The sequence below is a fragment of the Trachypithecus francoisi genome, unplaced genomic scaffold (assembly GCF_009764315.1).
Source record: "Trachypithecus francoisi isolate TF-2019V2 unplaced genomic scaffold, Tfra_2.0 Lachesis_group14, whole genome shotgun sequence".
Classification (NCBI taxonomy): Eukaryota; Metazoa; Chordata; class Mammalia; order Primates; family Cercopithecidae; genus Trachypithecus; species Trachypithecus francoisi.
In genome coordinates, this window is record NW_022681459.1 from 19,169,807 (window position 1) to 19,190,253 (window position 20,447).

The 20,447-nt window shown below is 45.5% G+C and overlaps 1 protein-coding gene across 2 annotated transcripts in view; it reads left to right on the forward strand.

Moving 5' to 3' along the window:
• The window catches only part of HUNK (hormonally up-regulated Neu-associated kinase), a 127,231-nt gene that overhangs the window by 58,082 nt on the left and 48,702 nt on the right, over positions 1-20,447 (forward strand). For both annotated transcript variants that reach the window (XM_033232302.1, XM_033232303.1), the window contains exons 3-4: positions 6,271-6,326; positions 12,815-12,950. In XM_033232302.1, coding sequence (XP_033088193.1) covers positions 6,271-6,326; positions 12,815-12,950 — 192 coding nt within the window. The remainder of the gene's footprint in view (positions 1-6,270; positions 6,327-12,814; positions 12,951-20,447) is intronic.

Consider the following 20,447-nt stretch of genomic DNA (forward strand, 5'->3'; position numbering starts at 1 on the left):
CCCAGGGGCGGGGGACCACCTGTATGTCATGGCAACAGGACCCTCCCTGACTCTCCTCCCTGCACCCTCTGTCCAAGAGGGCAGTGACTCAGTTTATGGCGGCCAGTCTCAGAACCTTCTAATTGACCATCTTGAAAGAGATGCAAAAAGAGTCCGGGTGGGCGGGTGGAGGGAAGGGGAAGGGGTTGCTTGGTAGCCTGTGGGGGAACCTTGAATGGCTAGTCATGGCCTGTTTCTGTGCTTGTGCTTTTGAAAGAACTTTGAACAAAGGGCTATGATTAGGTGATACCTAGAGGGTGTGGAGGAGTCTTCTCCCTGCAGGTCCTTTTCCGATCTCTGTAAAAACACCCTGTGCTTATCTCAACATCTGGTCTGTCTGCTGCGATGGGTCCCCTTTGAGCATTTCTCCCTGGAACTGCCTAATGAGCAGAGAAGGGTCCTGAAGCCTTCTGAGCCCGCACCGCGTCTCTCTAGTGTCCTTTTCTCTGCTGGGCTCCCTGCTCCTGCGTCACCGTGGCTTCTGGTTGGTATATCGGTGCTGCCTGTTGTTCCCAAGACATCGCCCGCACCCCTGCGTCCTCACCCCCAGCGCTGTCCTCCCAACCCATCTTCCTGTGTTGCCTTCTTTTTTTTTGATACAGAGTCTCACTCTATCCTCTAGGCTGGAGTGCAGTGGTGCAATCTCAGCTGTCTGCAACCTCCACCTCCCAGGTTCAAGCGATGCTCATGCCTCAGCCTCTCGCTGAGGCTACAGGCACCCGTCACCACACTCAGCATATTTTTGTATTTTTAGTAGAGACGGTGTTTCACCATGTTGACCAGGCTGGCCTTTAACTCCTGACCTCAGGCGATCCACCTGCCTCAGGCTCCCAAAGTGGTGGGATTACAGGTGTGGGCCACCATGCCCCGCCCTGCGCTACCTTCTGTGCCTTGTGCCACACCCCTTTGTTGCTTCTCCTAGCTCCTCTTTGAAGGCCCGTTGGCCAAGAAAAAGCAACTTCCCATCTGTCCCAGGGCCATTCTCTTCTCATTCACCTTTGTTCACAGTTAAAAGTTAACACCGGGTTCACGCCATTCTCCTGTCTCAGCCTCCCGAGTAGCTGGGACTACAGGCTCGTGCCACCATGCCCAGCTAATTTTTTTGTGTGTTTTCAGTAGAGATGGGGTTTCACCGTGTTAGCCACGATCTCCTGACCTCGTGATCCGCCTGCCTCAGCCTCTCAAAGTGTTGGGATTACAGGCGGGAGCCACAGCACCCAGCCGATTTCATTCTTTTTTATGGCTGCATGGTATTCCATAGTACATATGTACCCCATTTTCTTTATCCAATCCACCTTTGATAGCACCTAGGTTGATTCCATGTCTTTGCTATTGTGAATAGTGCTGCAGCATCTTTTGGGTAGGATTATTTATTTTGTTACCCTTCCTTTTTTATTCCAGGTGTCTCTCAATTTTTCTGCCTCTTTGGATCGTTTGTATCCTCTTTGATCACTGTTGAGTAGCTGAGCAGACGGTCTGGGTTGCCCACTGTTCTGAATGGACTCAGGGACATAACTTCAGGGGGCTAAGGATGTCCCACAGTGAACTGCCTGAGTGAGGCACTTGGTTGTAGTCGTACCATTCTTAGTATGGATTGCTTAGGGAAGGGAAACGTATCCAAAAGCTGCTTTTACAAAAATTTATAAACAATACTTTTTAGAGCAGTTTTAGATTTACAGAAGACTTGCATAGAAACTACAAGAGAGTTCCCGCACACCGTCCCCCCACTTACATTTTCCCTGTTACGAATATCTTGTGTTCCCCTGGCACATTTGTTACAATGGATGAACCAGTATGGATACAGTCTTATTAACTAAGGTCTGAGTTTACCTTAGGGTTCACTCTGTGATGTCCAGTTCTATAGATTTTGATAAATGCACAGTATCATGTAACACCACTACAGTATTGTAATAATTTCAACATCCTAAAACCCCTCTATATTCCCCTCTATTCATCTCTCCTTTCTTCCCTCCCACATGCCAACCCCTGGCAGCCACTGCTCTTTTTACCATCACCATAGATTCCCAGAATGTCATATAGTTGGAATCAAACAGGATGTAGCCCTTTCTGACCAGCTTCTTTCAATTAAAAGCATGCATTTGACGTTCCTCCATGTCTTTCCAAGTGAATCACACCATTTTTGGCTCAATATCTTATTTGTTTTTATCACTGAAGATAAAAAGATATTCTTTAATATCTTATATCTTTTTTCTTTTTTGAGATGGAGTCTCACTCTGTTGCCCTAGGCTGGAGTGCAGTGGCGCAATCTTGGCTCACTGCAACCTCCACCTCCTGGGTTCAAACGAGTAGCTGGGATTATAGGTGTGCTCCACTGCGCCTGGCTAATTTTTGTATTTTTAGTAGAGGCAGGGTTTCACCATTTTGGCCAGGCTGGTCTTGAACTCCTGACCAGCCTGGAAGTAAATAAAGCCAAAGGCTATTGAATGTTCTTTTCTTTTTTATTTTTATTATTATTATTTTTTGAGACGGAGTTTTGCTCTGTCACCCAGGCTGGAGTGCAGTGGCGCAATCTCGGCTCACTGCAACCCCCGCCTCCCAGGTTCAAACGATTCTCCTGCCTCAGTCTCCCTAGTAGCTGGGATTAAAGGTATGCATCACCATGCCAGGCTAATTTTGTATTTCTTTAGTAGAGACGGGGTTTCTCCATGTTGGTCAGGCTGGTCTTGAACTCCTGACCTCAGGTGATCCGCCCGCCTCGGCCTCCCAAAGTGCTGGGATTACAGGTGTGAGCCACCGCGCCCAGCGTGAATGTTCTGTTCTTGTGCGTGGGTAAGTACACTGATCTCTTGGACAGCGACAGAAGTAGCTCACCCTCCCATTAACTAGCCATGGAACCTTTAGGCAGTTGGATTGGTTGTCACTGAAATCTTTTAGAAATCTGGACAAATAAACCAGGTTAACCAGGTGTATTCTGTGCGTTTTTCTTAGGGGATGGAGTTGGTTATAAAGGGATGCTATGGGTGGGAAGATAGTGACTTTGAACTGATTTTATTTTTTTCTCAGTTTACCTAATAATTATTTTTAATATATCCTGCCCTAGTTTTAGGACGTTTCCTAGATTTTAAAAGCGGGTATTTTTTTTCTTTTGCATTTTCTCTTATTTTTGGTCTTTCGTTTATATCATTCTTCTAATCACTGTGGTTGTTCTCTAGGCTTTTGTGGCCCCAGAATTACCCAACTTAGTTTTATTGTTCTTGGCAGTTGCTATCTTTTACTTCACTTGCTATCTTTTACCTCGCCTCTTTAGGATGTTTTTCCCCACACTATTTGTTCTGAAGCAAATTTCTCCTTTAATGCCTTAGCGTGGCTTCCCTTCTTCCCAGGCAAAGAGGCTTTATTTCATTTGAAACAAACTGTGGCCTTCCTTTAGATTTAGAGAGTGCTGCTGTTTATAATCAGGGTTCACGGAATAACATTTTGGGATATTGCTGGCATACTATTTTGTGTATGCATGTGTGTGTTTTGGAATTACCGTATATGCTTGAATAGAAGTCAGGCTGATATTATGTCTTCAGTATCTTCAGAAAAGAGGAAGTGCCTTACAGAGTCCTTGCAAATCTCATATGATAAGGACACAATTTCAATGATAGTATTTTATTTTCCATAACAAAGTACTAGTTAGAGAAGACACATAAACCTTTATTTGGCTCACTGATGACTTTGGGTGCACTTTCTATCACTCGAGGAACCCAGTAGGAAGGAAGGTAAAAGCATTTACGTGGCTTTAATAATAACTTCTAGAGATGTGGCCTCTTGATTGTGAGAATTTGAGAGGCCAGTCTCAAAACAGTTCACTGAGTGGTTAATTTATGGAGATTTTAAATGGGTGTGTATGATTTGGGATAAGATTTCCAGCAAATGCATCATATGCAAATTTAAAAAATACTTTATCTCAAATATCCAGTCACCTGAAAGATGATGTTACACTGAAACACTGCACAAGGACTCAAAAAGTCATCCTGGTTCTGCCTGTGACTAGTTTGAATAACATTGTTTCATGAAATGTGGCAGCGTGGAAACAGTATTTCTTACATGAACTATGTTAACATTTTAATATATGCTCTTAAATAGGATGATGCAGCTTTAAAGATAAGTAGTATCAATAGTCATTTAATAATTCTATTGCATTCCTAAAAATTATACGTTTGCGTTTTCCAAAAACCTTTTACTGAGGGACAAAGTCTTCCTGTTGGAAAAGTAAGGACGTCACCTCACATTTGGAGTCGCCCTGTATTTGGACACATGTGATGCCTTTACAAGGCATGCACAGTTTTGAAGCATTCCGTGCATTGTTTCATTTGAAGTGAAGGGAAAGTATACAATTCTTCTTCCCATTTGTGGGCGCATTGGATTGGGCAATGTCAGTTTTTATCCTCAGTTTGAACACGGATCTTCCTTCTCAGCCAGCACCCAGCCCTAAGGCTATCAGTAATTTTGAATCTGTTGGACACTTTTTAGAGTTCACCTTTTTTTTGTTTTCTGCGTTTGGCTCCTTAATTCTTACCATCCTGTAGTCCTGCCCTTCCTGTGACAACAGCCTGGCTGACATAACCCCTGCTCACCCCCGCACCTGTCCTTTCCCAGTTTGCAGTGAATGCCAGCGGTCGCCACCAGCCTGTTGGTCTTTCCCCTGCGCCAGTTCTCTGCCCTCACCTTGACAGTCTCACATCCTTTCAAGACTTCAGCATCCACCCATATTGAGGTTGAAAACCGGTAGCCTGCAGGCCATATCTTGCCTGCAAGGGTGGGGTTTATGGTTGTTTTAAATATGAGTTTGTTGCCAACATTTAAAAATTGAGATCAAATCCAGACCTCTGGCTTCTTTTGGAAAATGAGGTGAGCTGGCAGTGCTGGGACCAAGCCGTGAGCAGCTGTCCCCGTTAAGTGGGGCACTGCTGTCCTGTTTGCCACAGCCAGTCCTAGCTACCGCTCCTTTTTGTTTTGGACATTGACGTAGTGTATCAGTTGCTGTTTTTGTTTTAACATGATTACGCCATTCAATTCCCTACAGTAGAGATAAGAGGAAAAAGAAACATTTCTCTTGCCTATCTCTCTATTCAAAAGTGAGAAAATAAAAGCCGGACCAAGAATGGTATGTTTAAAAACAATGGAAGGGAATGTGTGTGTGTGTGTGTGTGTGTGTGTGTGTGTAAGAGTATTTTTACACAGTTAACATTCAAGGTGTGTCTGAGTTGGCAGGCTACAATTTAAGATGCCAGAGCTGATAATTATTGACCTAGATGGTTTTGATGTCCAAATATATCCTTTTGCCCACATAAATACTTCTGCTTCTGAAATATCAAATGATCTCATTGGTAATCTGGACTCATTGGTATTTACTGAGCAGCTGGAATGTGCAAAGGTACTGGGGTACAATGGGAAGCAGGGCAGACACGTTTCCTGCCTTCTGGGAGCTTACAGTCGCAGGTGCAGACACCAGACACCTCACACTCAACATGACCCTGGGCTCATTTCTCCCTTCCACCTCCTCCCGTCATCTCAGTGTGAATGCATGGCATCACCCAGTATCTGATTAGCAATCTTCATTCCATCTGGAACTTAGTTCCCTTTAGCTCTGTAAAGTTGACATATTCTCGGGCATGACACCAGGAATTAGGACACCAACATCTTTGGAGTCCATTATTGTGCCCGTGATAATATCTACCCGCTAAATAGATTAACTCATCATCATCTGCCAGTTTGTCATGACCCTTGGGCTCCAAACATGGAGGTCATTGGACTCATCAATTAAGTTGGCTTTCACAGGTTTTTTTTTTTTTTTTAATTGCTTCCCCAAATCTGATGTTGCTCCCAGCGTCACCAATCCAGGGCCACATTCGTATGAAATATTTCCCTGGCCACTCAGGCTGCGCCATCTTGAGTAATGTGTTCCTCTCTCCCCACACCCTGGTTCTGCTTAACTTCCAGGTTCCAGTTTAGGTCTTGCTTTTTCCAGAAGCTTTTCATGATCCCTTCTGTCCTCTTTGCTCTCTGTCGTCTCTGAAATTCTTCAGCTTTTATAGTCTACAGCAATTAATTATTAATATATCATGTCTTTAAAATATTTACTTGTTGATTGAGTTTTGGCAGAAAGCTTTACGGGTTGGTTAGAAGTGACTCTAAAAACAGTTCTTTGCCCGTCAGAAGCAAAATGTGATTCCATTATTTCGAATGCTTATCTGAAATGTTGTGTGGTTTTGTTTATTTCAGAGACTTGAAGATAGAGAATTTGCTACTAGATGAAGACAATAATATCAAGCTGATTGGTATGACTTTTTTTTTTTTTTAAAGCAAAATTATCTTTTAAGTGTTGTGTTGTCAGTTCTCAACTTTGAAAAATATCCATGGTCTATCTCTAATACCCAGACAATATTCTAGATTATCTTCTTTTACCTCCAAAATTTAATAATGGTTTTGAAAATGGATCATGTGTTTCCTTGTCTTATTCAAACTGTAGCTTCTCCATAAATTCAGATGGAGCTGACCTTTTCTAGAATTTATTTTTATTTGGATTAAGCGGAAAACTTCTTAAAAATAGTGAAAGATAGTTTGGCTCAGAAATGCTTCCCATAGCTTCGTCATATCTCATTCCACTTCTCAGTGAAGGCAGGGATGCCTAAAATAAGGGGGAATGCAATTGACCTTCTCTTTTTAATATAATCTTTATTCAGGCTCGTTGGTACAATGGGAGCTGTGCAAAGAAGTCCCCACAAAGGGGTAGTTAGAAGTCTGAACCAATCAGAAGGAAGCTACAAGATGGAGCATCATAATTGGTTCATAATTCAGGGTCCATAGCAAATGCACTGCACGACTCATTTTCTAGACGAATTCAGGTGGTTCTATTGTTGTTATTGTCTCCCTCTGTGGTCGCTCTGGGCAGAATTCAGGGCATCATTTTTATATCCAGATACTAGACGGTACCATCTTTTATTCCTCTCTCTCTTTTCTTTTTCTCCCACTGGAAGTGCAAGTAATTTCTTTCACCTCAATGACTTGAAAAGACTTTATAGGAAGGGAAAAGAAGAGGATCAATAGGACTTTGTGAATTTAACTTTTATGCCCAAGAAGGAACTTTTGTTTGACAAATGCTGAAAGTCATTACAAGATTCTCCAAAACACATCATTAAAATGACTTATTCGATATTTTGAGATTACAGTCAGCTCCCAATTCAGTACCAGGCAAGAGACTGCACAGACTCTGGATAATTAAACACCACTGATAGGTATTGATGGATACACTTATTATTAGAAAGTTAACCGTGAAGAGGAAACCAATTTTTCCCCAAAAGCATTTAGGATAATCTATTCTTAGAAGATTCTTAGATAATTCAAATGATTTTCTTTTTCTTTTTCTTTTCTTTTCTTTCTTTCTTTCTTTTTTTTTTTTCTGAGATGGAGTCTCCCTCTGTTGCCCAGGCTAGAGTGCAGTGGTGCAATCTCGGCTCACTGCAGCCTCTGCCTCCCGGGTTCAAGGGATTCTCCTGTCTCAGCCTCCCGAGTAGCTGGGATTATAGGCGTCCACCACCACACCTGGCTGATTTTTGTATTTTTAGTAGAGATGGGGTTTCACCATGTTGGCTAGGCTGGTCTCAAACTCCTGACTTCAGGTGATCTGCCCGCCTTGGCCTCCCAAAGTGCAGGGATTAGAGGCGTGACCCACCGCGCCTGGCTGATTTGCTTTTTGTTACATTGTTTTACTGTTGCATTTTAGTTGTCTTGAGGGCCAAGTGCAGAAGCTGGAAAACAAGGCACTCGTGTTGAAATGCTTGCAGGAAGTCTCTCTGGTCCTCATTTCCGAGATCTGGAGGGTTAAACAAAGGCGCCTCCTGGTGTGGGGTAAGGAATGGAGGAAAGGAGTTTTTTGTTTTAGGTTCCCTGTAACTGTTCTTTGGGAAATGTGGAGGTGACAGTGATAAAGTTGTCCTGACAGCACCAGAGACTATAAGAGAACAGACTTTGTAACAGCGGTATTTATATGACAATAAAAGTTAGAATAGGCCAGGCGCAGTGGCTCACACCTGTAATCCCACTTTGGGAGGCCAAGGCAGGCGGATCATGAGGTCAGTAGTTCAAGACCAGTCTGACTAACATGTGAAACCCCCGTCTCTACTAAAAATGCAAAAATTAGCCAGGCGTGGTGGTGCACGCCTGTAATCCCAGCTATTCAGGAGGCTGAGGCAGGAGAATCGGTTGAATCTGGGAGGCAGAGGTTGCAATGAGCCAAGATCGTGACACTGCACTCCAGCCTATGTGACAGAGCGAGACTCTGTCTCAAAAAGACTGAGGCTGGTGAGTCGTGTAAGGTGCAGACGGAGTTTCCTCATCTCAGGTGGGCATTGCCCATCCTGTTTCTTCCCTTCCCTCTTGCCCCCTGTCTCCTCTGTGCTTGGTGTCTCTGCTTTCTCGTTACGTGGTAGCCCTAGGTGACCACTGACAGAACTATCTTGTGAAATAAGCGATGGTGAAATGCACAGACCTTTTTATTGGGCGGACGTTTGCTCAGGGGATTCTAGAAAAACCAGTCATTTCACTGCTGCAATCAGTGGATCCTTTTATAAGGGTCTCACAGGTTGGCTGAATAACAGAACCTCTTAGAGGAGACCTGTCTGAGTCAAGTGGGGAAATCATACACCTAAATGAGAGCCCGCCCCTTCCCCTCTTGCTGCACGTTCTGGTCACTCTTTGGGTGCCAGGAACCATTTTATTCAAATCCCACAGAGTCATCGCCTCTCTGCTGGCAATGTCTGGATGGGCACTACAAAGACATTTTAGGTCTTTGGAACAAAATCGGCTCCTTCAGAAAGCAGGATGTCTGCACCTGCTAGAAAGGAAGCAGTGACCATTGGATTTCCCTTTGTTAACGGTGCCCATTTAGTTGCCAGTTCTCTCCTGAGCAGTAGAAACTGAGGAACCCTACCTCTCACCTGCCCCAAGAGACCTTAGACCATCCCTGAGGACTGGTGGGAACTGCATTTTGTTAAGAAAGAACCGCATTTCCGCATTTCCGGAAGGCATGGAGGGGGAGATGAAGGCCCAGTGTCTGTGAGGTTTCTTGCCTCTGGGTTGGGCAATTTGGATCAAAGGTCTTCCAACTCCTGTCTTTTTTGTAACTTGAAAGCTCTTTGAACCTTCTTTTCTTCAAAGGCATTACCTACTTGTTTTTTTTCAAAGGTGATTATAGCTATTATGATTGCCTCTTAATAGTTTCTCTTTCTTTGCAAGAATTCGGTTTAAATAAATCTACTTAAGCCATGTTTCAAATTAACTAGAATTACCAGGAGTAAGATTTGATTTAATCAGAAGGTTTTTCTTCCCTTTTAAAAAAAGCAGTCTGATGTTTGGTAAGTTAAATCTTAAAAGGGAAGAGGGGCAACTTAGAACTGAATTCTGTACTTCAGTATTCCAAAGCAGGTTCACTTGGGCGTTTTGTGAGATTCGTCCTGTAGCTCTCAGAAAATTGAGTCGTTGTTGGCTGATATATTTACCAAACCTAATTGAGACAGACCCATGTGACATTGCTGGGAGGTGGCCTTCTCTCAAGTTCCACAATTCCAATTATAGGCAGATGTGTACAGTTTTAATAATTACAATTATGAATGTGAAGCAAACTGGTTGTTTCTGTACAAATATATTTTATTTTATTTTATTTTTTTTCTGAGACGGAGTCTCGCTCTGTCTCCCAGGCTGGAGTGCAGTGGCCGGATCTCAGCTCACTGTAAGCTCCGCCTCCCAGGTTTACGCCATTCTCCTGCCTCAGCCTCCCGAGTAGCTGGGACTACAGGCGCCCGCCACCTCACCCGGCTAGTTTTTTGTATTTTTAGTAGAGACGGGGTTTCACCGGGTTAGCCAGGATAGTCTCGATCTCCTGACCTCGTGATCCGCCCGTCTCGGCCTCCCAAAGTGCTGGGATTACAGGCGTGAGCCACCGCGCCCAGCCAGCAAACTGGTTGTTTCTCTACAAATATATTTTAAATCAAGCCCTTTCGGCTAGATCAACATAAGTTGCTTAACATGCAGATTCTAGCTCTTCCACCTCCCAAATCCCCTGCTAAGTTATCTTCTTGAAACTGTGCTCAAGATAAGGCCAGACTGTTCCCAAACTTGCCTGGGATGGTGGAGGGTGATCTGACCTCTTATCTCTCCCTCTGCCCTCTTTTGAGAACAAGTCCTTCTTTCTGGACCCCAGGTCTTGGAGAGGTGAGGAGGTGAACAAAACGAGGCAGCCCTTTGCTGTGAAGGGAACACTGTTGAGATTAGGAACAGAGTCTTTTGCTTTGATCTCAGAAGTTTAGAGATAACAATTTCTAGGACTCTGATGAAATTGGGCCTCCTCAACTATTATTGTCTTTATTTGATGGTGCTGTCTCTTACAGTGGGCGCTCCTCACACGTTTGTGTGCTCATTAACATTCTTTTAGGTTCATGTTCAAACTGAAAGCAGTCAAACAACCCTCCAATTTAAAGCACAATATTATTTTTCTTCTCCCCCCAGCTTTTCTTTTTGAGATGGAGTCTCGCTCTGTCTCCCAGGCTGGAGCACAGTGGCGCAGTCTTGGCTCACTGCAACTTTTGCCTCCTGGGTTCAAGCAATTCTCCTGCCTCAGCCTCCCGAGTAGCTGGGACAACAGGTGTGCGCCTCCACACCTGGCTAATTTTGTATTTTTAGTAGAGACGGGGTTTCGCCATGTTGCCCAGGCTTGTTTCGAACTATGGCCTCAGGTGATCTGCCCACCTTGGCCTCCCAAAGTGCTGGGATTACAGGCATGGGCCACTGCCCCCGGCAGATTTTTCTTCTTATAAAAATATTCACCCCCTTTTCTTCCTGCTTCAGTGATCCTGAGGGGTGGGGTCTGAGAACAGGGTTTCTCAGGTTCTTTTTAACTGATATCTCCTCCTAGTCTCCCATACCCATGACTCCTGAAGGACTTACCTTGGATGGGGTTTTTGGGGCCTATGGATGCTGGCTGGGTCGATGGGAAAGGTGTAGGGGGAGGGTTGGGGAGGGAAGACTAAGGGAGTTAAGGAGGTGAAGGGGAGGGGGATTAAGAGAGAAAAATGGAATCATCAAAAAACAAAAGAAGAGTTCAGTGTTTGAACATGCAGCATGCCTGGTTGGTTTGTTTACCATTCCCTCTTGTAGTTTGGGCTGAAGAGTTTGGGTGATATTTAGAGCCTTCAAGAGTTTTCTGAGCTCTGCTTAGATGGCATCCTCTTTAGAAAAGCTTAACGCAGTGACTTTTGAAACACATTTTGGCTGTGACATCTTGATCCATGGTGTGCGATTAACTGCACAGACTGGACTGTATTTCTCCTCCCCTGAGATTTCCTACAACGTTCCTAATGGTCATGTGCCTTGCAGGTGGAGACACGTTTGAGTGAGGTGAAAATACATTCGTGAAACTAGACATAAATACTGCCGATTGAGAAAGTGCGAGAGTGTTGTTCAAGGCTGGAAGCCTGTCTCTGCCTGAGCCCTGCAGCCTGAGTCTTCTGTTTGGGAGGGATGGACCATAATATTTACATTGAAGTTCAAAGGATGAGCTGTGATCTTAATTCTGAGATCAACAAAGATTAAGGAAAGATTCAGATGAGGGGCATAAGAGTAACAACTCTCTAATTACCTGTCAGTTTCAGTGTCTTTAAGATCAAAAGGTAAACATGGCGCAGAAGGCATAATAGACCCAAAGTCACTCGATGCACTGGGCTTTCTCCCCCCTTTTCCTGGGTATGTTAATTATCGAGGAACAAAGCAGTGCCATGAGGTCGCTTAGTCTAGTTTGCATTGTCATCTTTCTTTTCTTTTTTTTTTTTTTTTGAGACAGAGTCTCGCTCTGCCGCCCAGGCTGGAGTGCAGTGGCCGGATCTCAGCTCACTGCAAGCTCTGCCTCCCGGGTTTACACCATTCTCCTGCCTCAGCCTCCCGAGTAGCTGGGACTATAGGCGCCCGCCACCGCACCCGGCTAATTTTTTTTGTATTTTTAGTAGAGACGGGGTTTCACCGTGTTAGCCAGGATGGTCTCGATCTCCTGACCTCATGAGCCGCCCGTCTCGGCCTCCCAAAGTGCTGGGATTACAGGCTTGAGCCACCGCGCCGGGCCAACATTGCCATCTTTCTGGTGCTACTTTTCCAGCCAACATTCAGGGTTGTCTAAACTGCTGGGTGTATTTTCCCCCTCTTCAAGTCACTATACGTGCTGCATATCTTTGGGGAAATTTTTAAAAGACTTTGATGAAATGAAAACATTCAGCTGAAAAAGTCAACTGTAAGTGGCTGGATTGCATGTCACTGAGGGTGACACAGGCAGCCAGAGAGAATCAGTCTTCCTTCATCTTTTCCCCACTTGGCGGCTTGGAAGCTAACTCCAATCCCCTCTGCCTGGTCTTTCTTCCTGCCTTCATCCTAGAAAGCGAATTCTCTCTTTTTTTCCTGGATGACTCATTTACAAGATTGGATGGAAATAGGTTTTAGTTCAGCATACTGTTTGCTCTAACTGGCTTTAACACGAATCCTGATGTAAAATGTAAAATGCTCTCAGCTAAGCCAGGGAACCGCCACTGACATTCTTTTGTCTTGAGTCTCATATCCAGACGTTATGGTTTGCAGCTGCTACGATTTTCTTTAGGATGCTAAATGATGTGTTAGCCTGAGAGAATGTTTCCCTTCCTGCTACCCTTTTTATTTTTCCTTTTTTTTCTCCCTCTTCATTTCCGCAGTTTTCTAATTCGGAGCTTGTTTTGTTCACCTCTCTTTGCAGACTTTGGTTTGAGCAACTGCGCAGGGATCCTGGGTTACTCGGATCCGTTCAGCACACAGTGTGGCAGCCCTGCCTACGCCGCACCTGAACTGCTCGCCAGGAAGAAATACGGCCCCAAAATCGATGTCTGGTCCATGTGAGTTACCAGGCTTCTGAAAGTCGATATTCCTTCTGCTGTCTCCACCGTGCCTTTCTTATGAAATCATGCTTGAGTATTGGATTGCAGGCACAGGTGACAGGCCCAGGAGTACGTTGTCAGGGATTCTTTGGGGCCTGGCTTTCCATCTCTGTTCCTTCTGTTTTGTTCTGCACAAACTGTCAGAATGGCCCTTACCAAAATTCACTGCGGTGCTGAGGAGGGAAGAAAACCACGTCCTGCCGTCACAGAGCTCACATTCTGGCTTTACGACTCATTTATGCCCCTTCCTCTGGCCCTTGGTTTCCCATCACCCTCTGTGTGAAGCTCCATCCTGCTGCCCGGCCCGTGCTCCTTGCGGGACTTGCTCACCCATCTCTCCTGCCCCCTGCCCTGCTCACAGTTCTTCAGACACATCGGCCTCCCTTTTGTCTCTCCCACCTTTGGGCTTGTTGTTCTTTTTTTGAGACAAAGTCTTGCTCTGTCGCCCTGGCTAGAGTGTAGTCGTGTGATCTCAGCTCACTGCAACCTCCCCTTCCCAGGTTCAAGTGATTCCCCTGCCTCAGCCTCCCAAGTAGCTGAGATTACAGGCATGCGCCACCATGCCCAGCTAATTTTTGTATTTTTAGCGGAGACGAAGTTTCACCATGTTGGCCAGGCTGGTCTCGAACTCCTGACCTCAGGTGATCCACCTGCCTCAGCCTCCCAAAGTGCTGGGATTACAGGCGTGAGCCACGTGCCCGGCCATGCACTTGTGATGCCTGGGATGCCCTTTCCCAGCTCTTTGGATGGCCTGTGCGTTCCACATCCCCGTCTCAAGCCAATGGCGCCACTGCCGAGAGAGTCCCCCAGACTCTCTCCTCACCCTTTTAATTTCCTCCTCGGCACCTCTCAAAGCCTGTCCTTTTCCTGTTTTAAATCCATTCCTCTCCTGTCTCCCCAGCCAGCAAGGACTCTGCACGAGGGGAGGGAATTGGTTGGTCTGGTTCACCGTTTTGTTCCCAGGGTCTGGTAGAGGAAGGGGTAAGCACAATGAGTATTTGAAGGTGAATCTTCAGTTGCACCAAAGGTAGAGCCTGGGTCCCCCACGGTCCCAGTGAGTCACCCGTCCACCATCCCCTGTCAGTGACGGTCCAGGGTCAGTTCAGAGTCTTGGATTCTAGGGGTAGGATTCAATCCTTTGCCATAGGGAAATGGGCTCTAGACAGAGTGAGGTTCTGATAAAGATGCAGACAAGAAAGGCTCGTTTGCATGAAGGGTGTGTTGATCCGGAGTATTTCTGGAATTCCTCTGCCTCTCTTCATATTCACTGTAACCCCCTTGTTCAGATTGGCAGAGAAGCTAATGCTTGCTTAGTGCTTGATGTGTGCTTGACACTGGGTCACTTAGTTTCACAATGACCCGGTGCAATCGTTACTCTCTATTACCCTCTTTTATGGAAGAAGATACCCATCATAAGAGAAATAAATAAAATCGCCCAAGGTCATAGAGCTGCTAAGTGGTGGAGTGGAATTTGAACCAGGCAGTGTCCTTTCAGGGTGTCAAGATACAGCCCCAGCTCTCCAACGTGGTGTGTGTGCGGGGGCCCTTGCTTGCCCTGTGGCCTCATTGAAGGCATGCCCCCTCCCGTTCTCTCCCCACCCATTCTCTGGCTAACCCGGCATTGTTTCCTGTTCCCTGAACACAGCCTGCGCTTGCTACATTCCAACCCTTACATGTACCATGCCTTCGGCCTGGAACCCTCTTCTTTTCCCTCTTGAGTTGTTGGGTGCCGGTTCCTCTGGGCAGCCCTCTGTGTCTCCAGCCAGCTGGCTTTGAGGCCCTCCCATGTCCGCTCCAGCCTCCGGCTCTCTGTGTTCCTGGGCCTCACCGTGAGGTCTTTGTCCACCTGCTGGAACCCTCTGGGCTGTAGCGGAAGGGCAGGGACCGCTTGGCTTGCTCCCAGAATATCCGCAGCACCTGGTGGAACCTGGAGGAAGGGAGGGAGGAAAAAAAGAAGGTGGGAAGGAGAAAGGAAAGAAGGAAAGGAGGAAGGGAGGGAGGAAGGAAGAGAAAAGGGAAAGAGGGACAGAGGAGGAAGGAGTAGGTGTTTCATCCAGGGAAACAGAAGCTGGCAGGTCAGGGCTGAAGCTGGCTGAGAAAGCAAACGGAATATGGGTCAGCTCCAGGCTCTAGAAGCGAGAGGAGCTCAGGATGTTCTGGTTGGAGATTGAGAAGAAACAGAGACCAGAACAAGATGTGGAGACAGAGGGAATTCCTGGAACTTTCCCAGAAGGGGCCGACTCTTCTGGAACCCTGGCTAAGAGGGCCTGCTTGTCAGCGAGGAGGTGAAACAGGTCAGGAATCAGCTTCTGCTCCTGAGCAGGCTGGGTGCCCTGGTTAGTCATCCCTGATCCTCAGGACAGTCCTGTGAGGCACATCTCTTGCCCCCAGTTTGCACAGATAGAAGAGAGTGGTGAGTGCTGCCTAGAGGCACACCTGAGCCCGAATGTAGTGGAGCCGCACGTTGCTGAAGCCTGGGCTCCCAGTTACTTCGCATGTGTGGTCTGGTGTGCAGGCTGCATATGGGGTGTGTGTGGTGTGCTGATGACGGGCCCAGGTGGGCTGGGGTCGTGTAGAGCTAGTGGAGTGGAGCAAGGGGCAGCAGAGGATGCCTTCTCTTCTAGGGCATTGCTAGTCATAGACTTCCCTTCTGAGAAGGCCTCTGAATCCCCCTCAACACAGCCCCTCCCGGCAGCTAATACCAGTGGATCAGAGTTGTATATGGGAGGAAATCCATTATGGATTTCTTCCAACCCTTAAGAACTCTCACAGGTGTCTGGCACAGTCCTCCCTTGATAAGTATGTATTTAGTGGATGAATATGAATATGTGGGTCTATAACCACTTTCTTAACAGCTAGAGAACTCATTCATGCTAAATGGGAAGCTATGAGAGGAAGAATTTGTGCACACACACGCGCACACACACACACACACACACACACACACGCACAAAAGGCTATGGGAGCCTGAAAGGCCAAGAGGTCCCCTGTCTTAGTCTGTCTTTTGTTGTTGCGAAGGAATACCTGAGGCTGGGTCATTCAGAAGGAAAAGAGCTGTATTTGGCTCATGGTTCTGCAGGCTGTACAAGAAGCGTGGTGGCAGCATCTGCTTCTGGTGAGGCCTCAGGCCGCTTCCACTCATGGTGGAAGGTGCAGGGGACCAGTGTGTGCAGAGATCACATGGTGGGAGAGGAAGCAAGAGAGAGGGGAGGTGCCAGACTCTTTGTAATGATCAGCATGTATTGACTCATCCTATCCACCTAACAACCCTTCAAGGTAGTGCTGTGTTACTCCCAATTTAAAGGTGTGGAAACTGAGGCATGAAGAGCCTCAGCCACTTGCCCCTATGATACACCAGCGTGTGACAGAGCCAGGATTTGACCTACGTGGTTTGCCTCTAGGCCTCTGAGTCACCACCCTCTGCTGCTTCTATTATGTTGTACTTCCCCTGGTGGGGTTTACATGCTAGAGGGACAAACAGCCGCTATTTTAAAATGCTATAAACTGAGTGTGGTAACGTCTGTGGAGGAAGTGAGAGGGATTCAGGGAAGAAGATGGAGTAGCCTCTTGAGGAGAAGACTTCAAAGCCAGATCCTAAAGATGAGAAGGAACCAGCCATGGGAAGAGGAAGGTGTCAGGGAAGAAGGCCAGGAAAGGTAGAAAGTAAACTGGTGAGAAATAAAACAGATTTTTTTGTTATGGCAGCCCTAGTACACATGGCTGCACAGCTGGGTTAAGTCAGGAAGGCATCTGTAGGCAAGTTTGATCTGTTCCTGAAAGATGAGTGGAGTTGGCCAGGTGGAGAACGGGCAGGGAAACGTTCCAGGCAGAGGGAACAGCATATGCAAAAGGCTGGTAGGTGTGACACATCTCATTTCTCTTCCTTTTAATTTTGGCAAAAACATAAAACGTCAGTACCTTTTAAGAGATAATTTTCTACTGCTTTAAAGTGTTGTGTCTGAGATTCGGGTTAGGGTTCTGTTTGGTGCCCATGACTTTGCTGGCAGAAGTGGAGATGGAAAACCCAAAGTGAATTTAAGGTAGAAGGCTGTTTAAAATGAGAGTGAAAATGGAACCGATTTTCTCACTGGGTTAGGCACTGTTGCTATAAAATGGCTTCTCTCTTTATGGCTCTGAAACAAAAACAGAATGAAGAGTTCGCTTCCATAAAAGCAAACTCCCCTCCCTGGAGGCTTTGGACCTGATGTATGGCAGGGACTTTATCCACAACTTCTGAGATTGATTTAGGAAGAAAATCGGCCTGTCATTGAAAGAAACCTTGGGAAAGAAAGTGCTTCCATACTAATAGGGCCCCCAGGACCCTCCTCCAGTGAGGCCGTAATTAACAATGGAAATGGAAATTGTGCACTTTCTTGGGGGTTTTCCATTATTTTCAATGGTTGTTATTTTCAAGACCATAAAAAATAGCTGTCAAGTAATTCACTTCTTTCCTTTACCCCGGATTTTATATATATATATATAATATATTGATGTGTGTGTCTCCCATGAACTTTGAGGTTTCAGACACAAAAACCAAAAATACTCATTCTGGTGCATTGAACTTTTATTACTGTGAATTGACTTTTCCTCTGAGTGACATATATGCTAATTTAAAACAACTTTAATGCAGATGTACTTTTTAATTGAAAAGAATTCAAGATTAGCTTTATCTTCAGAATATTACAGTTCTCACGTGCAACCTTCAGTGAATCCCTACTGGTGAGGAAAACAGAAATTGAGAGTTCTATCCTGAGAAGATTGAGAACGCAACGTTTTTGGGCCAAAGCTGTCCTTTGCTCTCATGGGGGTCGCTGGGATGGATGGGTGAAGTACTTGTGTGAGGGCCTGGTGCCTCCTGGAGAGTCACGTACAACACACTCAGTCTACCTTCTTGGCTCATTGAATCTGTTTTCACTTAGTGGAAAAAAAAAATCCCTGTCTCCGGTGCTGTACCTTTGGGTAGACAACTTGGCCAAGAGGTACCATGTCTCCAAATAACTCTCCTGTCTCCAAATAGAACTGGGTGTTCAGGAGGGAGAGTGAGAGAATTTGTTCTAGGCCTCAGACTCAGTGTTTTATAAGTACTACCAGATATCATCAGCTACTGGCAGGGGTCAAATATGGAAGGATGGTATTAGTGTTTTCTCTCTGTTGAGACCCTCTCAAAATGAAGGCTAGCAGGTGGTGGTAGGAAGAGGAAAGCTATGACTCCTTTGGGGAACCTTAGGGCTTTTGACTTTTAAGAGAGGTTTCCCTTAGCTTCTGAGATTATTCAGTTATAAAGTATGAGATTTTTTTTCCTTTGTAGCTAGCGTGCATATTTAACATAGAAGAAAGGAACGAAGGGAAGGAAAGGAAAAGAAACAACCATCTTGAAATCCACAAGAAAATAATTTCTTGCTAAACATAGACCATTTAATGGAACAGTGGTGAAATTTGAGATTTTCCAAATGGATGAATTGATTCCTAGTCTACTTACAAGACCTTAAATTGGAAGTTGTATTAGTAAAAGTTGATACTGAAAGATGGAAAGATATTGCTTTCAGGTGACAAGTTATTTTTAATTTTTCCAAGGCAATTCCTTTCTTGGAAAGCCACACAGAAGTAAGGTGCATCTCCCGAAGGTCCTTTTGACTGCACTCCGTGTAAACTGGGCAGTTTCTGAGGTTCCTGTTCACATGCCCCTTAAGAACAAGTAACCAGACCCTCCCTCCACCTGCCGGGATGGCTCTGTCCATTGCTTTGTCCCCTGCATCTTGTTAAAATTGCCAGCGACTTCTCTAGGGAGCAGTGACTCCATGTCTTTCCTCTTTGGGATGGCAGGCGATACCACAGCTTTTCCTCCAGGGAATATTTTTTTGTGTATCAGACTAAATATCAGGATGGCCATTTGGCTTTTGACTTAATTCCAAAGCTTCCCCGTTTGTATTTCACAAGTAAGGGCCCTTTCCCTCTTCTTTCAGCTGCCCCCACATGGTCTGCCTTCTTCCTCTTGTGAGATCAGAGTATTCCACGCTGCCTAGTATCTTTGGGTTTTCTTCCAGCCTGCGATAGCTCACCCTTATTTCATTCTGCTGGAAAAACCCCCGGTCATATTTGATTGTTGCCCTCTCTTGTCCCAGTCTCTCAGCCCTCTCATTTGTTAAGACTGTCTTTGATTCTTGGGAATCCCATGTCTGCCACAGAGAATCCAGAAAGCCCCTGGGCCCTATTTCAAAAGACCCATCAGGAAATTCTGAACATGTTTTGAAACTCCTACTAATTCTATGAGATTACAGAGGTTTATAAACTGCATTCCACATTTTTCCCTTGGTATCCTCACATACTTCTGAAATGTCAGAGGGACTAGGTTTCTCTTTATCCAGATATTAAACATGTATGGAAACTCTGGGGGAAAGGAATTAAGATGCTCAACCTGGTTTCCCTGTTGAAATCTCCTAGCTAGGACTGTATGACTGTTCACGTAGGTTTCCATTCTTTTTTTTTTTTTTTGAGATGGAGTTTTGCTTTTGTTGCCCAGGCAATGACGCAATCTCTGCTCACCGCAACCTCCGCCTCCTGGGTTCAAGAGATTCTCCTGCCTCAGCCTTCTGAGTAGCTGGGATTACAGGCATGCGCCACTAAGCCCAACTCATTTTATATTTTTAGTAGAGATGGGGTTTCTCCATGTTGAGGCTGGTCTTGAACTCCTGACCTCCGGTGATCTGCCCGCCTCAGCCTACCAAAGTGCTGGGATTACAGGCATGAGCCACTGTGCCTGGCCAGGTTTCCATTCTTATTTGGCAATATAGTACAAATAAAATTGTAGCTTTTCCCCTCTTATTTTAAGGAAGGTTTTTTGATGAAACAATAGATCACAATTTATCAAGCTTAATTTCTTCCAACTACAGAATTCAGTTCTTTCTGTGGCTTAGTTGATGTTGATGTGACCCTCATGCAGTCTGAAGGTAGGTGCTATTATTATCCATGTCTTATGGCCGAGAAACCCTAGGATGAGAGAGGTGGGTCCTCTTTAAGGATTGGTGGCAGCTTCTTCTTCTTCTTTTTTTATTTTTTATTTTCCCATCGATGATAAACTCCTCCAAGAGAAATGGAATTCTGGAATCAGTTTGTAAAGTCATCAATTAAAGTTACTCTAAAAACCACTTGCTCAACCCTGGCCAGACCTGCCACCTGGATGGCTCTGGCACCATCTTGAAGACAAGCATCTGTTAATCTTATCTGTGGTCCCAGCCAGATGACGGAGAGAAGCAAAGACCAGTGTAATATGCAGTGACTTGAGGAGACTTTTGGCATCTGTTGAAGCCATTCGGTGACAAGGAGGCAAGCATTTTGGTGGCTCAGGGTCTCCTTCAAGAAAGAAACATTCATAAAGGCTCTACAGTTGCACCTCTGGCCTCATATGCTCTCCAAACCCCTTTAGTGGGGTTCCCCTCCCGTTATCATGATGTCCTG